Here is a 19,758-nt window from a genome sequence, read left to right as displayed (position 1 = left end):
TGCTCCAGGCTCCTTGTGCTGCAGGGTGAGGATTTGCCTGCCCCCAGCCCCTCTTGCTTCAGCTGCTGGTGGAGGATCAGGGCTCAGTACCCTGAGCTTGCCAAAGAGCCAGGAAGCAGTTTACATGGGAAGGGCCAGGCAGGAGCTTCCCAGCTGTACCCAGTCCCTGCTGATGGGCATTGCCAGCACTGCTGGAGCCATCCTGCATCTGGAGCAGGGCAGGGCTGCAGTGAGCCTGATGCTGCTCTGAAGCCCTGTCTGTGTAAGCAAGGCTCACCTAGGACTCAACAATACTCTGTTTTTCTCTAAACATTTATTCCAGGGAAATAGAGTGCCTGCACAGCCTAAGGCCAGGCCCAGTGGAGAGCTGAGCCAGCCTGTCCCAGGCCAGGTCCCTGCCGTCCCCAGTCACCCATCACAGCAGCTGTGTACCCAGTGATGCTCTTTGGAGGCCAGAGTCTCCAGGCTTAAGCCTTTCACTGAATGGTGAGACTAGTCAGAGAATTTTTCTGCCACAAACATGATTAAAATGGAGACTTGTCCCAGTCTGATGCTGGTGTGGGCTTCGTGGCTGGCAGCAAAGCTTGGCAACACCTTCTGGTCCGGAGGGTTCAGTCCCATCTCCTCAGGGGTGCGTGGAGCACCCTGAGACTGAGACAGAAAGAGCAGGAGCTGCTGCAGGCCAGGGACAGGCTGAGGGGGATGGAGCTTCAGGGGGCTTCTCCTCCCTTCACTGGTGCGTTTTCTGCAGAGAAACCTCATGGCAGAGCTGGCCCCTGACTTCAAGATGGAGACATGCAAGCCCTAAGCAAAAACCTCTTGTAAGCCCTGTTGCATTTGGGGCAGGAGAAGCCTCCCAGTGCCCCAGCTGGAACTCTGGCCATGCTGCTGCCCCAGGATGCTGTTGGGGCCCCACTGGCAGCGCCCAGCTCTGCTCACCTGGTGACTAAGCACTGAGCTGCAGCATGTGGAGGTTGTCGGTGATTCTATCCTCAGCTGTGCTCTCAGGCTCGTAGGGGTATCCTGTGTAGCCTCCTTCTTCCTTGCAGTACCTGAGGAACCTGCAGGTGCAGAGGCAGGGCAGCGTGGGCTCGCGGCTCCGTGCTGCGGGCATGGCCAGGCACCAGCAGCAAGGAAGGGCAGGAGCTGGTGAGCACTGTCTGTGCCAGGGGCCAGGAGCAGCTCACCTGTGCCAGTGGGGGTCCTTGCTGAGCACGATCGGATTACCCACCACGATCAGCAGAGCCTTGGCCCTGGTGATGGCCACATTAAGCCTCTGAAGAGGACAAGCAAGAGGGCTTTACCTGGCTGCAACACCTCTCATCGTCTCGCAGCCCCATCTGGGTGCAGGCAGCTCTGAGCACGCTCTACCTGCCTATGAGAACCAGAGGGGAGAAGGGGATGCCAAGGAAGAAGGGTCTGCCTGGGGCAAGGCAGTACCTTGGGGTTCTTGAGGAAGCCCAGCCTGAAGGTCTGGTCGAACTGGAGGTACGTGCTGCAGCTGCGCACGGTGGAGATGAGGATCACGTGCCGCTCCTGGCCCTGGAACTCTTCCACAGAGCCCACCTGGGACAGGGACAGCAGGTGAGGGGCCAGGAGCACCCCTGGGCTGGGGCTGGCAGGGCATGCTCCTCTCTCCTCCATGCCCAGGACATACCTTCAATTGCCTGATGTCCGGCAGCTTCTGCAGATCGGGATCCAGGGATGTGATGGCTTTCCGGATCTTCTCTACCTGAGTGGAGGCATGTGACAAAATCCAGCCCCCACAGGACCGTCCTCGTGCCAGCCCTGGGGCTGCCCACCCATCCCAGTGTTCCCTGTCCCTTGGGGAGGCCTCTGCCTATGTCCTGCCCGCAGAGCTGTGTCCCTCACCTGCTTCCTGTAGGGAGAAATGATGCCGATTTCCTTGGGGGACACGGAGGGGCAGCTTCCCTTGCCCTGGCTCTGCAGCAGCTTCTTGAGGTAGTGGACCAGGACTTCAATTTCAGCCGTGTTGAAGAATGAGGGGCTTTTGGCCTCTCTCTGGTCTTCCCCGCAAACCCCATGGAAGATGATGGGGAAGCCCTGGGGACGGAGAACATTTGGCTCTGCTCTGCCTGTGCCTCAGGGATCCCCCTGGGTCAGTCCCTTCTGCGCCCCTCACTTTTTTGGGAAGCTCCTCCCAGGTACAATACAGATTCTGGACGTCAAGCCTGTCGCTCTCGCACACCTTCAGCTCGTTCTCATAGAAGAGCTCATTTGGGATCCTGAGAATGGCCTCGTGGGACCTGGCAGAGGCAGGACAGTGCCCAGGGTGGGTCCAGAACCCCCTCAGGCACTGTGCACCCAGGACAGCAGGTGCACTCCCACCTCCCACACCAGCTGGGGCATGAAGAGGCTCTGGGGGACGGATCCTGGAGATGCCAATCCCTGCCTGGCTCAATCCCTCCCTGCACCGTCCCTGTCCCCACCTGTAGTTCCAGAGCAGCTTAGTGATGAACTGTGGATTGTATCCTCCACTCGACTTCTTGTACAGGGGATTGTGCAGCATCAGCCTCTCCAGCAGTGAGGTGCCTGTGCCCAGTGATATCCTGTGGCTCCCCACAAGGCCACTGAGCCCCTGTGGGGTACCTGCAGCACTCCCAGCCCCCTCCCTACTCACCCAAACCATGCTGGATAGCCAGTGGTGAGGTCAGGACAGGGCCCAGCTGCTTGGGGTCTCCTGCCAGCACCAGCTGCCCCCCATTGGGGTTGGTCTCCTGATCCATGGGAGCCAGGAGTCCTGGGAACAGGGAGAGCTCAGTGGGGGATGGAAGGACCCCAGGCCATGCCAGAGATGCTGGTCCTTGGGACAGCACTCACCCGCAATGGCAACCAGGCTCTCCGGCTCTACCGCGTGGCCACACTCATCAATGAAGACGTGGGAGAAAAACCCAGGGGGGAAGTTGGCTGACACCAGCCTGGAGGAGAGATGGAATGAGGGTGTCTCAGCATCCTGTCCCACCTGGCCATCCTTTTTTTCCTACCCTTCATCCTCATTCTCCCACAGAGGAGGGATTTCACCCCCTGTTGCCTGCCCTCGTCCAAGCCCTCCCTGCTGAATCCCAGAGGGACTGTCTTCACAGCCTGGCTGCAAGGCAGCCCTGGGTCCACCTGCCACAGATGCTGGGGACAATCCCAGCTCCTCTGACCTTCCTGCTGTCACCAGTGTGGTGATGATAATCCGGTACTGCCTCAGGCTCTCCTTGCTTGGGTACACGTAGCTGCTCTGCTCATCATCCCAGTTGCAGCAGGGCTGGAGCACAGGCATTGGATGAGGTCCCGCTGTCCCGGGGGATGCCAGCCCAGGTGTGCTGTCAGGATTTCAGGGTGCAGGGGCAGGGACCTACCATGATATCGGTGGGTACTTCCCTGGGGCTCCTGGAGCTGGCGATGAGCCTGTAGACATTCTCAGGGGCAATGTCCTTGATGAGGCACTGGCACAGCAGGTCTGTGGCACTGTTGGAGGGGGCACAGGCCAAGATACGGGCGTCCTTGAAGCAAGTCCACACCTGGGTGGGAGGAGGAGGCGACAGCATTGAGCCCCATCCACAAGAGTGGGAAGCAGTGCTCAGGGTTGGATTTGGGCACCTACCACTCACCTGCTTGATGGCCTCTACCATAGTGACCGTCTTGCCAGTGCCAGGGGGGCCAAAGATGAGGTACGGGGCTGGCCGGGACATCCCTGTCACAATGTGGGTCACGGCTTTGCACTGCTCCTCGTTGGTCTCCAGCTTGCGGTTAAACCACCTGTGGGAGCAGAGCTGCTGGAGCGCCATCACCTCCGTCCCTCAGACCCTCCCACCCTGCACAGCTGGGGACTCACCGGGGCTGGAAGGGGCCTGGGAAGAGGGACTTGTGGCAGGAGGCAGAGGGGAAGAGGAGGCTGAACAAGCCACGGCGCACGGCCAGGACTGCAGCCCGATGCTGGACCTGCAGTGGCAGCCGGTTGAAGGTGAAGGTCACATCGAACTTCAGGTTGTTCACAAACTTCTTCTGCAGCCTGGGAAGGAATGGTGTGAGCAGAGCACGAGGCACTCTTCCATGTCCTTCTGGCCCTTTCCAACCCGCTCCTGGCCTTTGGCATCTCTGAGAAAGGCTGCTGGGACCAGACATCACTCACTTGGAGGAGAAGCCCAGCCTGACCTTCTCCAGTTCCACGCTGTGCACGTAGCCCTTGTACTGGACGAGTGGGGAGTGGTCCCGCTCGCTGCTCAGGTGGGCAAAGAGGTGGTCCCCTCTCAGCAGGGATGGGCGGTTCTCAGCCACGCCAGGCACCTGTGCCAAAGGGCCAGTGTGATGCCAGGCACTCTGGGAGTGCCAGTGTTGTGCCAGCACCCCTCATCCCTCACCCCCTACGCACATTGAGAACCAGCAGAGCCCTCTCCTGCACCATGGTCACATCCTGCATGTCGTAGCGCCGGATATCCACCTCCATCTGGATCTCCTCCAGGTGCAGCAGCAGCTGGAATTTCTGTTGGTAGTTCTCAGCCTGCAGAGGTGCTTCCAGCAGCAAGCTGTGGAAGGGCAGCAGCTGTGTCAGTGTCCCAGGGATAGCTTGGCACTCAAGGAACACCTCAGCATTGCTCTCAGCCCTCGGCACTCACCGCATGGCAGCCCAGCTGGAGCTGGCACTGGTGTTGGGTCCAAGCAGAATCGTGTCCTTGAGGCTCTTTGGGTACTGGTAGGTACCCAGAGGGATTTCCCTCTCCAGTTTGTTTTTCAGGGAGCTGGGTAGAGGGGACAGCAGTGCTGCAGGGACTACAAAATTGTCCCCAACCCAACTGTCACCAGCCACTGCACAGGGCTGAAGAACTGTCCTGTGGTGCCAGACAGTCAAGGAGCTGAACCTTGTCCCAGCTGGAGAACAGGCTGGGTCCTTCTGCTCAGGATAGCAGCGGGTGACTTCACCACATACCTGTCGGGGGGGATGCCATCCTCAGTGATGACTGTGACAAAGCGCTGGAGGCTGGCCTCGTAAGGCTGGAAAGGTGCCGAGGGTCCCAGCTCCTTGGCTAGCTGGCTCTCGGCGATGGCAGCAATGTAGCGTGAGATGCTGAAGGGCTGGTCTGGCTCCTTGGTGAACTCGAAGAACACCACAGCGTTGAAGTGCCCATTGCAGGTGGTGAGGCACCGCACCTGGATGGGGTATGTGGCACCTGCGGGGTGAAGAGGTGAGATGGGGTCCTGCATCCTCTCTGCCAGGCAGGGCAAGGGGCAGGGCGTGGGATGGGACCCTACCTGGGTGTAACAGCAGGGACTGGCCCTGCACTGCCCCTTGCTCGTCGGTGAAGGAGAGCTCCTGGGACTGCTGGCGTGACTGGAAGCGCTGCAGTGTCACCACCTCCGTCCCACAGTTGTGCACCAGGACAGTGACTGTCCGGGGCTCACCCGGCACCACTGGGAAGCGAATATTCCCATTGCCCTGGTCACAGTCTGAGGTGATCTCTACCCCGTGCTTCCCACGAATGAGCTCAGCCCTGTGGGGAGGGAGGGTCAGGCTTTCCCAGGCGGGGTGAGGGAGCCAGGGGCTGTGCTAAGGGGTGCTGCCGATCCTACCACTGCTTGCCATAGATTGGGGGCATTTGTGGAGTGGAGCTGAGCTGCTGTCCTGAGGCAGACTTGGACATGGATGTCTGCGCATTCATTCTGGGTCTCCGGTACTGGTCTGCCACCACCACACACCTCTTCACCTGCAAGGAGCAGCCGGAATCATCGTGGCCCCGGGATCCTGCAGGGGGCTCCTGAGGAGCCAGTCCTAGTGGCCACTGCCCCAGCATGAACTCACCTTGAATTTCACCACCTCCCCTCGCACCTCAACCTGATGGGCTGTCTTCAGTGCGTACAAGATGCAGGAAAACCCGGGTGTCTTTGCATCAGTCCTGTGGAGACAAGGGAGAGGTTTGTGTGGGAGACTGGCTCAGCTGCCACAGGCACGGGCAGCTGAGGTGAGGCACGTAGGAAGATGAAGCAGGACACTGAGGCTGCAGTGAGGGAGTTCTCAGCAGGCTCCTTCTGCTCCAGGAGAGGAAGAAGGACTTGGGCTTCCCACTGGCCTGTGCAAATCTTACATCCCTGCTGGCTGCTCCAGCAATTCCATGCTGTGCCGTTGCTCCAGCTATGCCATAGCTGTTCCAGCTGTCTCACTGCATCACTGCCTGGCCCTGACAGCCGGTCCCCTCATGAGCTGAGCTGGCACAGGCACTGTGCTCCCAGAAGCGCTGACTCCCCATGTTCCTCCTCCCAGTCCCACCAGTGCACCGAGCCCTGGCTTTCCCAATGATTAACAGTGGTGATATTGCACAAGGGCCAGAGCGACTGGTGTCAGCAGGGTGAGGTGGGGGAGGGACTATGGTGGGCAGTGGGTGTCCAAGGCCATCCCCTGGCAGCTGCTGGGGGCCCATGGAGCTGGGGATCATCCCAGCAGGGCTTTGGTGAGACAGACGAGCTTGGGGACCCCAGCGATGCTGCTGGCCCGGCACTGGGGATGCTGCCCGGGTCTGGCTGAGGGCTCTTACCTGCCCCGGAACTCCTGGGTGTAGATGGTCCGCAGCGTTTCCCGCAGGCTCACCTGCTCCCGGCCCGTGTCCTGCAGGAACTGCACAAACTGATATCCCCAAAGCCTGGCCTCTGCCATGCTGAACCGCGGCATGCTTGAGCCCAGCTGAGCCGAGATGGTGCCGTGTCGAGGAGTGCCAGATTAATCCGGGCTGTGCTGGGCTGGGCTGGGCTGGGCTGGGCTGGCGGCACAGGGAGAAACGAAAGCGAAAGGGGCTGAGCAGTGCAGGCCTGCCTACCCGGATCGAGGAGCTGGCAGCCGGACAGCAGAGCCTGCTGTAGAGAAGGCTGGTGGGGGAGAAGGGCCAGGAGGCAGGAAGGGAACGAGTCCGCCTAAAGGATGATTAGCTAAAGATTTGGAGAAGGACAAAGAGATAGAAATGCTCTTAAGGCTGGAACCCTGGCAGTGAACTGCTTCCAGCGTAGCCAAGGAGCTCGAGAAGGCTAGCCTTGAGGCAGATAAAAGCTGTGCTGTGTGCAGTCTTATCTTGGGCCCTACTTCAGCTTCACATTCCTGGAATTGCTGCAGCGATTTCCTGGATGGGTCCAGGGCCGCAGCCCACAGCACCTTAGGCCCACACAACCTTTCATCTCCCTGGGTGCTGCCGCAGGAACAACCCTCTTAACAAACTGTCCTTGAGTAGCTCCTCACACAGCACTGTGCAAACCTCCAAAAAGCCCTGCTTTGTCTTGTGTAGGACACAACCAGGAGTGTCTGAGGTAAGTGTTACAGCAAGACCCTGAGGATGAGTGGAATTACCTCCTTGCTGCCTTTTTTCCAGGGTGAGGAGTTGTTTTAAAGCTCTGTGATTGTTTTTATTTTAATTTGGAAGCTCAGCTCTTCAGTTCCCATGTCTGTATACCAGGGTGGGAGCATCACCCATGGGTTTGGACTGATACCATCCCTGCCTTTCTTGCGGAACTGCTAAGGTTAGAAAAGAGCTTTGAGATCATTGAAGTCCAGCCACGAACCCAGCACCACTAAACCATATCCTCAAGGGCCACATTCACGTTTTTGAACAGTTTCAGGGACGGTGACTCCACCACTTCAAGCCTTCAGGAATTAACAGGAGTGAGACCAGGAAAGACCAGACACAAATGGCTTTAAACAAACACTGGTGTATTTGCACTAGACTAGTTGATACAGATGCCTGAGGGATGAACTGTCAGTCTCAGCAGCAAATACAAATACATTTTATTTAGATAAAACTCACAAAGCATAAACACTTATTTTGTGGTGTTGCTGTGCAAAACCTGAAGTGTAATGCGCAGGCAACCCCACCCCTCTCTTCCCAAGCCTTTTTTTCTTTGTGTATTTAAAAACAAGAACACACGAGTCAGTTTAAAAACCAGAACCTGCAAGGCGCCCAGTGATAACCAAGTGCAAACAAAGCAGAGAGTTCCCCAAAGGAGGTTCACTTTCTAGTGAATCCACGTTCCAAGATCTGAGAAAGGCATATGGGTATCTCTTCATCCTGCCCTTCAGAGAAACTGACTGCTATTTTGATATTAGATTTTGATATTAGATATTTGCTATTTTGATATTAGAGGGGCAAAACAGTAAAGCAGAACAAGCATGTAGAAGAGATTCATCCAAAATCCCCTCTAAGCATGACAAGAAACTGTTGCCCTGAAAATTAAGCCTTCTTAAAAGCTCTTGTTTTCATAGTTTTAATTACTTTCCCATGAAAATCCTGTAAACATAAGTTGTTTATCACATTCCTTCTAAGAAACGTCTTTTGATAGATGTTTCGCATGACCAGTGTGCTTGGGAAGGTGATAACTTAATTATCCAATCCCTGGTCATTGTTGAGAATCTATAAATGCTGGAGTCAGAGAATAAAGTCATGGGTTTTTGTTCTGACACTGAGAGTGGTCATGTGAATCATTTTGTGTCCTTTAGCGACAACTGTCCACAACTGAGACAAATGGAAAGGATTTTTTCTTTCACTTTGGTGCAAGTTTATTTATTTTGTACACTATTCATCCATACACCTGTGATACAAATCTATGAGCCTGCCACAAAGCATTAAAGCACAACATACCTACTATTCTGTAGACATTTGCATTTTTAATCACCATCCAGCCCTTGTGGATCAGCAGTGACTCATCTTGTAGTTCTGTAAAAATGCAGATGTCTGGTAACCGTACGTACACGAGGGAGGGGAGAACAAAGATGTTCACTTTTAGGGAACATGGCTCAAACCTTCAGATTAAAAAAAAAAGTTACATCCCTGGAAGAGCTAGGTCAGTAGGGAATTCTGTAAAGGATCCTGTAAACTCATTTTCTACATTTCTCATTTCCTTAGATTCTAAAATCTAACCCTGCAGGCATCTGCTTTGTGGAGGTTGGGAATAAGGATACACAAGGACTCACTGTCTTACACTTACTGTGTCTTGCAGCGCCGTGAGCTCTTGGCAGGTTTGACAAACTTACTAGATACCTGGAGTGCTGGATACAGGTGAAGGGAACGCTCTGCACCTTCTCCTGGGGTAATAATAGGGCTTTTCCAGCTAGGAAGTTTTCCAGCCAGTGACTGAAAACAGCTGTACTTCTGAGCCATGAATGGCTGAATTTAAATGACCTATTAAATGCAGCTACAACAGGAAGTTTATGTGGCAGGAAACACAAAACACAAAGACAACTATTTGTTCCATGGTTCCCTCTCAGGCTAGAAAACCTGTTAACTTTGAAAGCCCTAAAAAAATGCTGCTCTGGTTTAGAAACCATCTACTTGGCATAGGACCACGTTTGTTTTTTTGCACACAAATGTTTCATACACCTCCTTGTTTCTGCATTAAGCATTCTGCATTTCTTTGCCAATCTTGTAGCTGAGGATTTTGTTCCAGTCAATCTTGGTGCGGGTGACGGGGAGCTGCCGGCGTAAGGCTTTAAAAGTGGTGTCTGACATAGTCTGGTAGTTTTCACTGATTGCTGTCTGCAAGGGCAAGCAGGTTTGGTTAGGGCACTCATAAAACACTGTGAGAAAGCTCAACTCTGTGTTAAAGCCACAAACTCCTTTCTATAAGGTGTAAGGCACACTATTACCTAAATTAATAATGCAGTCATCGGTGTGCGTGCAAGTCAAAGGCTTTCTATTCACCTCCCCTGTATTGCAGCAGCATCCCCTTACATCTTTCACTGACTTATCTCTTTCCAATCTCCTTGCACACAGGCTGGCACAATGTAAAAGCTGTTGCACAAATTCCCTCCTCAGTATTTTTAACTGTCACAGAGGAAAATACATCTACTCTAGGTATCATTTGTAACCCTTACAAAAAAACATACAGCAAGACTGACAGTTACTTACAACACAGCTTTGTAACTTTACAGCTTTATAACTATATTGTTTAAAAAAATACTACTGCCCTTTTCTTAGTAATTCTTACAGTCAATACCAGATTCAGCCAGGTACACAAACAGAGGTCAGTTTTCCATGTTTTCATTAACTGCAAATGAAGACTGATATGATTCTGTGGTTTATTTAACTACCGCTGATCTTACCTGGTACTCGTTTTCTGCATTTTCTATGATCTTAATAAACTCCTTAGCAGTTTGGACATCACTCTGCAAAGGAGAAAAAAAAACAACAAAAAGTTTGTATGTTTAAGAGCAACTTACATAAGCTACACAGTAGACTTCTCCTCAAATGATAGGCTGAGTACAGATAAAGTGGGAAACATCATCAGCTTGTGCCTCATGGTTGTAGCTCGGCTCCTTTCACTTACTACATACTGGGTAGGGCTTGTGCTCCAAACTGGAACAGGGCTGCACCCTAGTGAGCAAAAAGGAAGTGGACCTTCATGGTAAAATGAGTCACTTTGCAGATGTTCCTCCCTGTACCCTACTAGAGGGTTTCTTAATTTCCCTTTGTGTATGTCTCTTACTGTTCCTTTCCCTTGCATAGAGATAGAAAAGCATATTCTGTTCTCTTTAACCCCAACTTCCAAGAGAAGCTTTCTGGTAGAGACTTTCCAATAAGATTGAATTTTATGCAACTGTGAATCTGGACTCTGAACACCACATTGACTGTTCACCCTAAAATTACTTAAAAGTCAAGAGAATGCAGTCATAGCAGTGCATGCTTCATGAGCTGTTTAAGGAATAAAACCACTGCTTATCTTAAAGATCTTTTAGCATACTTACTGACACCTGTACAGAGTCCTGAATGTCTTTGTGGCTAACCAGCTGGACGTTGCCATCTTCATAGTAATGGACCTGGACAAAAAGACAGAATACAGGTTTTATCACGACCACTCACTCCAGAATTCCTGAGCCCAAAAATGTTACTAAAATGGCACAACAGAGCTTCATGCCAGTCTTCTCTGCTTACATGGAGACTAAAAATAGGCTGCATTTTCTAAAAGGTTTCATTGTCAAGACTGTTCAAGATTATGTTAATCAGTAAACACCTAGAGCTAAGAGCAATTATAGAAGACTCAAGGTAGAGGTTTTATCCCTACAAAGTGAAGCAAAGAGGAGGCCTACAGGGTAATGCTACATAATAAACCACAGGCCAGATGTGATTCCTGAAATACTAGGATAATCAATAGAATCAATAATGAATTTCTTGAATTCTTTAGTTTAATAACATCCTGACTTGAGAAGGACATCTCTGCTGCATTTCAGCATCTCATTCTGAGCCAAATGCGTTTGTGTAAGAGATGCACAATGCAGCTTCTCCTGTTACTGCCAGGAAAAAGAACTCACCTGGATTTTGAGCACTGCAGCCACTTGAGCTGTTGGTGGTGTGATGGTAAACTTCCATTCTGATCTCCAACGCCCATTCCTAAAAGCAATCAAAGCATGAAAAACTATTTCCAAAAAGCTCTAACAGCAAAAAGATCCAAATTAATGAGCAAGTTGTTTCTGATGTTGTCTTATCACCAATACCATATAGGATTTAGTGCTTTAGATGGCATGGAGTTAAATTTCTGCAGCCCAGCTGAATATAATGCAGCTTCAGTACAAAGAAGCTCCAGAGATGGAAAGGAGAATCTACCCAGCTCTGCTACTGCCTTTTCCTTTGGATAGGTCACAGGAAGAGTTTTGCTAAGTGCCAAGGGGGCTGCAAGGAAAACAGACTACGAAACAAAAAGAACTTCTTGGGAAGCCCAAAACTCCCTGTCCTTCAGACAGTGTCAGAGCTAGGTGATGGTTTGGTTTGAGGAACCAGGCAAAGGAAGAAAACACACTAAGTTGAAATAGTCTTACCAGAAGTTTTTGGGCTGAAACTGGTGGCTCTCAATACAGGCAATAATTGTCTGCTGTCCATCTATAGATTTACCATAAACCTGTATTTAGAAAAAGAGTTAAAAAGGCCCAAGAGCTAAGGAAAGCCGTTCTTAATCTCTGTTCCTGGCAGCAGGGTGCAGGCTGCTGTGGTGGGAACATGCACCAGGAGTTACATTGTCCATCACCTCCCTGGAAGCCATTTTATTACTGGTAGGTGGGAAGGTGCTTGGCAGTCATGCCTGTGAAAAAGGTTTAATTCATCTTTACCTCTGTGTCATACCAAGATAGTTGCACCCTCTTTGGAACATGTCATTCCAAAGCTAGCCAAAATGCTAGTGAGGATGGAGAATTCCAACAGCTCTGCCCAGCAGAGTCCACTCTAGGACTGAGTGACTCAGAGCAATACACTTTCAGGGTAACAAGATGGATACTCAACAGTGCAGAAGCCATTGGGGTAATGATCTTTGACGTAGGCTCTCAGTGCACTGTCACAGGCATCTCTCCACTGTTTTAAAGCCGATTCTGTGTCCTCAGGCTGGGGATCACTTGCTTCTTTCCTTAGGTGATCAAACTTAAAAGAAAGCTTGTTTCTTGGGTCTAAAAATCTGCCATTGCCCAGATCACCATGTTCGGTGATCAAGACCTGTAAAAGAAATTGAAATGATGATACATTTAGGCTACTATAGATGTGTTGTTTTGCAATTTCCCTACTTGCATATCAGGTTACAATAGGTTCCTTCATTGAACTATAAGATCACATAAAGAAAATCAAGTATTTTCAGTAATAATTTAAATTAGTAGTTGTTGTGTGGCTGAAGGTAAGTCTGCTCTCCACAGTCTGCACTTAGACTTCTGTCCCAGAAAAAGCTGAACTATAATAATCTATTTATATTTGGCTTAAAATTAGGTATCCTTACAATAGAAGCAGGTTGCTTTGCCTTCAAAATTATTTTAGCTGTTTTCCTTCTTCCTTTCTAAAGGAAACAGAGACTTCTGCTCTGGAATCTACCATTTATTGCCATGTTCCATGTTGCAATAGCACTACTGCTGTGCAAGAAAGGTACATAGATGTGACTACTTCTAAAATACACCAACTAAAGCAGACAGCAAAGCAGCACTGAACATTCCCTTCCTTTTTCTTTTTCACTTTAATTCTCTGTCTTCCCAAATATTGACTTTATTGGGGTGTGTTTTTTCTTTTGCAGGTTGTACTGTAACTTTCTTATCAAATCTATTTCTGTGAACAGTCCTCTTAATATATGCCTCCCATAAACATATCTGGGACACCAGAAAAGCTGGGTCAGAGCTTGGCTCAGAGAACAGAACAGATGGTTGTGCAGTTTTCTGGCTTCTCTATGACTTGCTGTTTGCTCTTAAAAAGAAATTTTAAAAAACCCTGAAATAACTTGTTTTGCTGGCATAGACTGGTTACCATTAGGTATAATCACTACACCAAATCAGTGATTTGGTACAAACAAAGATACAGTTTGTTTTTTAGGGTAGCTGGGGATGGATTAAAATTGTGGAAAATAAACCAAACAAACTACGAAGAATCTACTATCAATTGTCAGTAGGAACTGTAAGCAAGTAGCAACATGAGGATGTGTAAGTGAGCTTTAAATAGACAGTAATCTTTAATCATTCACACACTTAAGTAAAATTCCAGTGACTTCAGCATGGAGCTTTAAGGAACTGTGAACTGGATTTACTAAGTAGTACAACACAGAACTTAGAGAGTATTTTGTTTAAGCTTCGTTCTTACAGAATAAAGTTTGTCAATGTAATGATGTGTGGGGGAAGGAGAAGGGGTGGTACCTTGTGAGCAGAATGAGTGAGTCAGCTGATGGTGATGTTGACTCGTGAGCCAACATCCTGACAAAACAGCATTTTTATTGCTTTTTCCCAGTGCAGTAATACAAACATCAAGTGTACAAAGTTTGTTCTCACCTGATCATCGTACCCTTCTATCTTCACCGGAGTGAACTGATCCATGTTGTACTGTGCAAACGCGCTGTTGAGGATCAAAAGAACATGAACTTCAGCTATACATGCACATTTATTTTGACTCAAGTTCACTGTGTGATCATATTACAGCAAGCATCAACTTAATTGGGCAAATAATACACACAAGCACTGTTAAAGGATTTTCCAGTACCTTTTACTGTAGATAGCTATAAACCCCAGGTCTAAAAGCAGGTTTGTTCAGTGATGACCAGGAAAATACAGAGTTCAAAAGTAGAGCAGCAGGTAGCCTGGGGAAATGTGAGCAAGCCAAGGCAAAAGAGCAACACCCCAGCTACAATTTAGACAGCAGCAAGGTAAACAAATGAATAGAAGAATATTCACAACAATTTTCTTATGTAAAGACTTGCTGAGTGACATGTCACCTAGATTGAAATAGATCTTAGCATCAAAAAGCTTGTATGTGTAATCTTTAAGTACCTTCTGATGAAGCTGGAAGTAAACAACAAATTTTGAAAACTTTTTCTTGAGGGCAGTTATTTTTCTAAATTTAGGCTATGGATTAATCAGTATTTCAGGCTTACTTTATTAATCAGACGGTTCAACATGATCACAAATTTCTGCTGCTGCAGAGTTAAACTGTTTGGCAGAGTGCCTTCCTGTCAGTTTTATACAGCACAAATTCCATTTTAGGGCTTTTAAAAAGAATTATCCACACCTTTCATTATATATTTTGTTAGGTGGGGTAAGAAATTATAGAAGATTGCTCTGAATACAGCAAATGGTTTTCTTTGTCACAGAATGATGGGTATAAAGAAAACAAAAGTATCTCTGAAGGTAATTTGACTTGTGTTTGAAATCTTAGTACTTACTGTGCTGCTCCTTCCCTGAGAAGATTGTCATTGTTAAGCAATAACCGGACATCTGGAGAAGAAAGGGTTCAGGTGTGTTACTGGATTTTTTGATCAAATGTTTCTCTTTGTGCACTATATTTTCAACTGCAAACATTAAAATGATTAAATCATTTCATTAAGCAGAAGTAGTCCAGAAGAACTGCATGCTTTCCCTAGCCACTTAATTTTAAAAGGAATATGGTGTGACACAGCTGTAGATTTTTATAATAGATAAAACATGAAGAAAACATCACAGATAATTTTTTCCTTAATTGCTTACCATTGAATACTTCATTGAACTCTCCAGGGGGTGCATGAGTGATGAATTTTGCAGCTATACGCACCTACCACGAAGAAGAAAAGTAATTAAAGACAAAAGATAATTTACTGAGTTCATACATATTGAAGCAATTCACCAATAAAACCAGTTCTGAAGTGACAGTAAGTGGCAGATTTAGGGAGAGATCTAGGCATGCATTGTCAAGATAGAAATAGTCTCGTAAGACTGCTCAAAGCAAGGCTGGACAGGGCTTGGAGCACCCTGGGACAGTGGAAGGTGTCCTTGCCCATGGCATGGGGTGGAACTGGATGATCTTCAAGGTCCCTTCCAACCCAAACCATTCTGGGATTCTATGAAGGTACGTGGATGATGAAGGCATCAATAATTGAAAAGGCCAACTTTCAATATCTAGAAACTCTGAATCTGGGGAAAAAAAAAACCTCATCTCTTCTAAAAATGTAATAAAACTGCAATGTGTTCTGAAATCTAATATACATGTCTTGCACTGTTAGAATATAGGTGGTCCAGGTATTGATTCTATTGGAATTAGTAAGAGTTTATGGTTTTCATTATCAATTTTTTAATGGATTTTACAGGTCCAAAGGGAATAGAAAGATCTTGGAAGAAATGAAAGAGGAAATGTCACAAAATTAGACCTCTCCCTTAGAATAATAAAAATGTCCCATTTCCTCTGATAAGCCCAGCTGACAAACTGACCAATGAGCCTCTCTGGTCTAACATGACATTTATTGACTGCAGAGTTGCTCATTACAACACTGATTATTTTCTACTTTTCATTTTGAGCAGCAAAACAAAGAATTGTATATATATATATATATATGTATGTATATATATCCAACTGCTTCACCTGAGTTATCATCAGAGCTGGAAATAACTCACTTTCCTCAACAGTCTTCCCTGTTCTAATTAGAAACTGTTTGTATAGTTTGTCACATAATTATTTAAAGCAAGCCACGAAAGGAAATAAACACTTTTCCAAACTAAACGCAATTGCCTTATTCCAAAAGGATCAAGTAATAAGTCTGCCTTAACTGGATTGAGCTTCACATAAAAAATAGACTGTGTTCCAAATCAGCAATTCTTTCAAAAAATAGATATTCTTTGTGCCTGAAGTAATTAAGCGATACGAAGAAAACATTAAAAAGATATGGTGCAGGACAGCAATTCTAAAAATGGAGTTCTTAGATTGTTTGAAAAATGTCACTATTTAAAGAGCTGTAATTAGGACAGATTGCTGCCACAATATTGCCAAATTTCATTGTCAGAAATTTGTGCAGTGATGAAGAGAGCCTGGCAGTAGTTTAGAGAGACCCTGCTGCTCTACATCCTCAGTGGACTTTGCTCAGAGTCTGCCCCAAAAGGCTGAAAGATTTCTGACAGGACACCACATGCTTTTCTGAGCAAGTACAACTGTAAGCACAGTACAGAGTATCACTGTGCTAAACCTCTCTCAAGTATCTACCACTAATGCCAGGACGCCTCACAGTGGGAGGACAGCACTGGAACACATCCTGCAAATTAACTCCCCAGATGAACAGATTCTCTTTTATAAGGTGCTTCAACATATGGCAAAAAAAGGCCTCTAAAAAGCTATAAAATTTAATATCTTATAAATTAATGCAATGATGTTGTGGCTGCAGAACATGAAACCCTTACAAAAGGGGTCACTGTTTTAGTAGGCTGAACTTTAGATCAATGGATTCTCATAAGGAAATCCTTATGGGAAAAAGAAACAAACAGAAAAAAAAACCCTAAGTGTTATGTGTGAGAGATTTTTACAGTCTTCCACAAATTCTCTCACTTGGAAGGATGAACAAAATTAAATCAACATGGAAGGGCCTCTGCACTTCAATCAAATGTTATTATAAACACAGTTCTGAACAAAGCAAAGGCTGCAAGTGGGAAGTGTTCACTTGGATAATTATACCTTGCTCACAGACCCATAAAATACAAAGCATTACAGTCAAACTATTGAAATCAGGAGTGCAGGAAACAGGGAGTGTTTAATTTGAAATGTCAAACACTTGAATGGTTATTGGTTTTTCAGAGTTGTCAGGATGCTCCTCTGCAGAAACATTAAAATAGGACTTTCTGCAACCTGCCCCATTTCCTGGCCCACGGGGCCATTTCAGATGCCATTTCAGCTCTGAAACTTCAACTTCCTGCTTCTAAAATGGGGAAAGTGTCTGAGGGGAAGAGAAGCTGTGCAGCCATTAGTTTAAACTGGCAAAACAGCAGCAGAATGAACTTGAGCAAAACCGGGAGATTTCAGAGGAACTTAATCACAGAATCCCAGACTGGGTGGGTTGGAAGGGACCTTAAAGCCCATCCAGTCCCACCCCCTGCCATGGACAGGGACACCTTCCACTGTCCCAGGCTGCTCCAAGCCCTCTCCAGCCTGGCCTTGGACATTTCCAGGGATCCAGGGGCAGCCCCAGCTTCTCTGGGCACCTGTGCCAGAGCCTGCCCACCCTCACAAGGAAGAACTCCTTCCCAAAATCCCATCTAATCCTGCCCTCTGGCAGTGGGAAGCCATTCCCCTTTGTCCTGTCACTCCAGGCCCTTGTCCCAAGTCCCTCCCCAGATCTCATGGAGCCCCTTTAGGTACTGGAAGGGGCTCTGAGCTGTCCCTGGAGCCTTCTCTTCTCCAGGTGAGCACCTCCAGCTCTCCCAGCCTGTCTGAGAAATGAATCTCTTACCTAAAATACATCCACAGAGAATAAAGGAGTGAGCTTGGAGGATGGAATGAATTAATTTTGTTGCCCAACTGATGTTTTTGGATCTTTTGCTTTAAAGTACTCATAAACTCAGACTTAAAAAATTAACATATATAAAGTTCTAGACTCATCTGAAAAGTCACGAAATGGATACTACAGCAAATCTTTGCTGTATGTTTCTCTTTCAGATCCTCCCTTAAGGTTATCCTTCTCTGCCTGTGTGAGGCTTGAAGTTGGTTGAAACTGAATGTTCTAAAGGCCATATCAATTCTGCTCTGGAATACTTATTCCAAAAAACCTAAAAGTCACCTAAAATACTGACTGATGGATGAACTGCACCTCTAAAGCTCTGCTTGCTTCACAAATGATGTCACTGAAATGAAGCTGAAATTGCAGTTTAAGGGAAAAATGAAAGCAACTTGTATGATCCTTGAAGATCCATGATCCTGAACAACTCCAGAACCTTAAGAAACAAAGCAAACACTAAGTGTAACACTTCTATGATGTAAGGAAGAGTAACAGTGTATTTTTAAACTACTGTGTGTAAACAACTATGTACAACAGTGTACTACCTGGCAGAGAACTTGCTGCCTGTAACTTTCCACATTCTGTCAGAAGAGGAACAAAGTGCTCATTACCCTTTCCTAAAATAATTATGGCTCTATCTGCTCCTACTTAGTCCTTTCCATCCAGTATGATTTGTAGAATCTACATCAAACTTCCTGTCAGCAGCATTTCTGTGAGCAGAAAATGCGATGACATGCAGAGGGTGTTTAGGAAGTGAAGAGTTTGCAAAGCACCTTATAGACATGCTGTTTACTTTCCTGATTTGGGAAAAACAGCACAGAAAATACATTTTCACAAAATCATTTTGGTTGGGAAAGACCTTCAAGATCACCAAGTGATCAAGCTGTGACTGACCCCCACCCTGTCAACAAGACCAGAGCACTGGGTGCCACCGGATCCAGTTCTTCCTTGACCCTGACCAGGGATGGGAATTCCAGCACCAGCCACCCTCCCAATGTCTAATCGGCCTCTCTGTTAAGAAACCCCTCCTGATCTCCAAGCTAAACTTCCCCTGGTTTAGGTTGAGACTATGTCCATTTTCAAGCACAACGACTGGCCGAGACACTTCAGCTGCACCGAGGCAGTGAGGAAATAGGAAGGCAGTGAGGAAATAGGAAGGCAGTGAGGAAATAGGAAGGCAGTGAGGAAATAGGAAGGCAGTGAGGAAATAGGAAGGCAGTGAGGAAATAGGAAGGCAGTGAGGAAATAGGAAGGCAAAGTGCTGCGCTGGTAAGGAACGGCCGGTCCTTCAGTCGGACGGCGGCGGCCCGGTGATCTCGGGGACCCACCCGCCCCGAGGCACCCGCAGGCCGGCACACCGGCACCAGGGAGTTTGCCCGCCAGTCCCCACCCACGCCTTCCGGGGAGCAGCGGCGCAGGCCCACAGCGGAGGGGCGACCACCCCCTTCCTTTACCTTCTCCTCATCCGACACTCGCTCCTCCAGGTCCGCCATCTTGGCAGCTGTGTGCCCGGCCCCGCGCAGTGCATGCCGGGAGCGGCGGGCGGACTGCGCTGCTGGCGCCATCTTAGCTGCGGGCAGGCGCCCAGCGGCCGCCATCATAGAAACGGGTGGGTTCTCGCGGTACCGGCTGACAAAGCCGCCGCCTCCCAGAGCCGTCGGGGCTCCCGGTCATCGTGTGGGATATGCTCGGGCGGAGCAGCGGTGATGGACTCGACGAACTGGCTGCCTACGCTGGAGGAGCCTCGCCGTGGTCGTCCCGGCCCTGTCCCGGCGTACCCCCGTGGGCTGAGACGGTCGGGATCTGTAGACCGGAAACGCGGCTGCCGCCATCTTAGCTGCGGGTAGACGCTGTGCTGCCACCATCATAGCAACGGGCAGGTTGTTCGCTAGCGGGAACACGACGGTGGCCGACCTGCCGCGTCCCAGAGCCTCCGGGAGTGCTGGCTGCGGTGTGGGGAACGATCGGTCCGCGTTTCACGCTGGAGTAGTGATGATGGGGTCGGTGAACATGCTGCCCGTGCTGGCGGAGCCCCGCCCCGGTGCT

At 48.6% G+C, this 19,758-nt stretch overlaps 2 protein-coding genes across 4 annotated transcripts; both read right to left on the bottom strand.

Moving 5' to 3' along the window:
• Window positions 1-294: 294 nt before the first annotated feature.
• On the bottom strand, window positions 295-6,992 carry MOV10 (Mov10 RNA helicase). Of its 3 annotated transcripts, none has more exons than XM_005529393.3 (22): window positions 6,537-6,992; window positions 5,807-5,900; window positions 5,578-5,711; window positions 5,260-5,498; window positions 4,937-5,177; window positions 4,626-4,748; window positions 4,382-4,535; window positions 4,142-4,296; window positions 3,845-4,021; window positions 3,621-3,768; window positions 3,369-3,530; window positions 3,171-3,274; window positions 2,842-2,939; window positions 2,642-2,761; window positions 2,451-2,553; window positions 2,144-2,267; window positions 1,873-2,064; window positions 1,658-1,732; window positions 1,441-1,566; window positions 1,188-1,276; window positions 940-1,061; window positions 295-804 (listed from the first exon to the last, which is right to left on the bottom strand). In XM_005529393.3, exons 1-21 carry the CDS (start codon window positions 6,668-6,670, stop codon window positions 947-949), a joined length of 2,907 nt encoding a protein of 968 aa, XP_005529450.2. In that variant the 5' UTR covers window positions 6,671-6,992; the 3' UTR covers window positions 295-804; window positions 940-946. The 3 variants fall into 3 exon arrangements, with proteins under 3 accessions (XP_005529450.2, XP_014113571.2, XP_014113570.2); XM_014258096.2 differs by having other exon boundaries at window positions 295-780; XM_014258095.2 differs by having other exon boundaries at window positions 295-745.
• Window positions 6,993-7,675: 683 nt separating this feature from the next.
• Window positions 7,676-19,300, bottom strand: CAPZA1 (capping actin protein of muscle Z-line subunit alpha 1). The gene is made up of 10 exons (XM_005529277.3): window positions 19,167-19,300; window positions 14,948-15,011; window positions 14,647-14,698; window positions 13,760-13,823; window positions 12,249-12,455; window positions 11,792-11,871; window positions 11,288-11,366; window positions 10,724-10,795; window positions 10,082-10,144; window positions 7,676-9,515 (listed from the first exon to the last, which is right to left on the bottom strand). The coding sequence occupies exons 1-10, from the start codon at window positions 19,275-19,277 to the stop codon at window positions 9,375-9,377; spliced, it is 933 nt and encodes a 310-aa protein (XP_005529334.2). The 5' UTR covers window positions 19,278-19,300; the 3' UTR covers window positions 7,676-9,374.
• Between the last annotated feature and the right edge of the window lie 458 nt (window positions 19,301-19,758).

This window comes from Pseudopodoces humilis, chromosome 26 (assembly GCF_049639895.1).
Source record: "Pseudopodoces humilis isolate 2021_Gansu_Grassland_sample_001 chromosome 26, ASM4963989v1, whole genome shotgun sequence".
Taxonomy (NCBI): domain Eukaryota; kingdom Metazoa; phylum Chordata; class Aves; order Passeriformes; family Paridae; genus Pseudopodoces; species Pseudopodoces humilis.
Note: the sequence above shows the minus strand (reverse complement) of the source record. Positions and strands in the feature narration are given on the sequence as shown.

Coding starts and splice junctions, on each gene's coding strand:
- MOV10 (XM_005529393.3), bottom strand. CDS start 6,670: ATGCCGCGGTTCAGCATGGCAGAGGCCAGGCTTTGGGGATATCAGTTT. Junction 4,536..4,625: donor TCCAGCTGGGCTGCCATGCG/GTGAGTGCCGAG, acceptor GCCCTTCCACAG/CTTGCTGCTGGAAGCACCTC. Junction 4,022..4,141: donor AGGCTGGGCTTCTCCTCCAA/GTGAGTGATGTC, acceptor ATTCCTTCCCAG/GCTGCAGAAGAAGTTTGTGA.
- CAPZA1 (XM_005529277.3), bottom strand. CDS start 19,277: ATGGCGCCAGCAGCGCAGTCCGCCCGCCGCTCCCGGCATGCACTGCGC. Junction 12,456..13,759: donor TAGAAGGGTACGATGATCAG/GTGAGAACAAAC, acceptor TTTCTTTTACAG/GTCTTGATCACCGAACATGG. Junction 9,516..10,081: donor ATGCAGAAAACGAGTACCAG/GTAAGATCAGCG, acceptor TTGCCCTTGCAG/ACAGCAATCAGTGAAAACTA.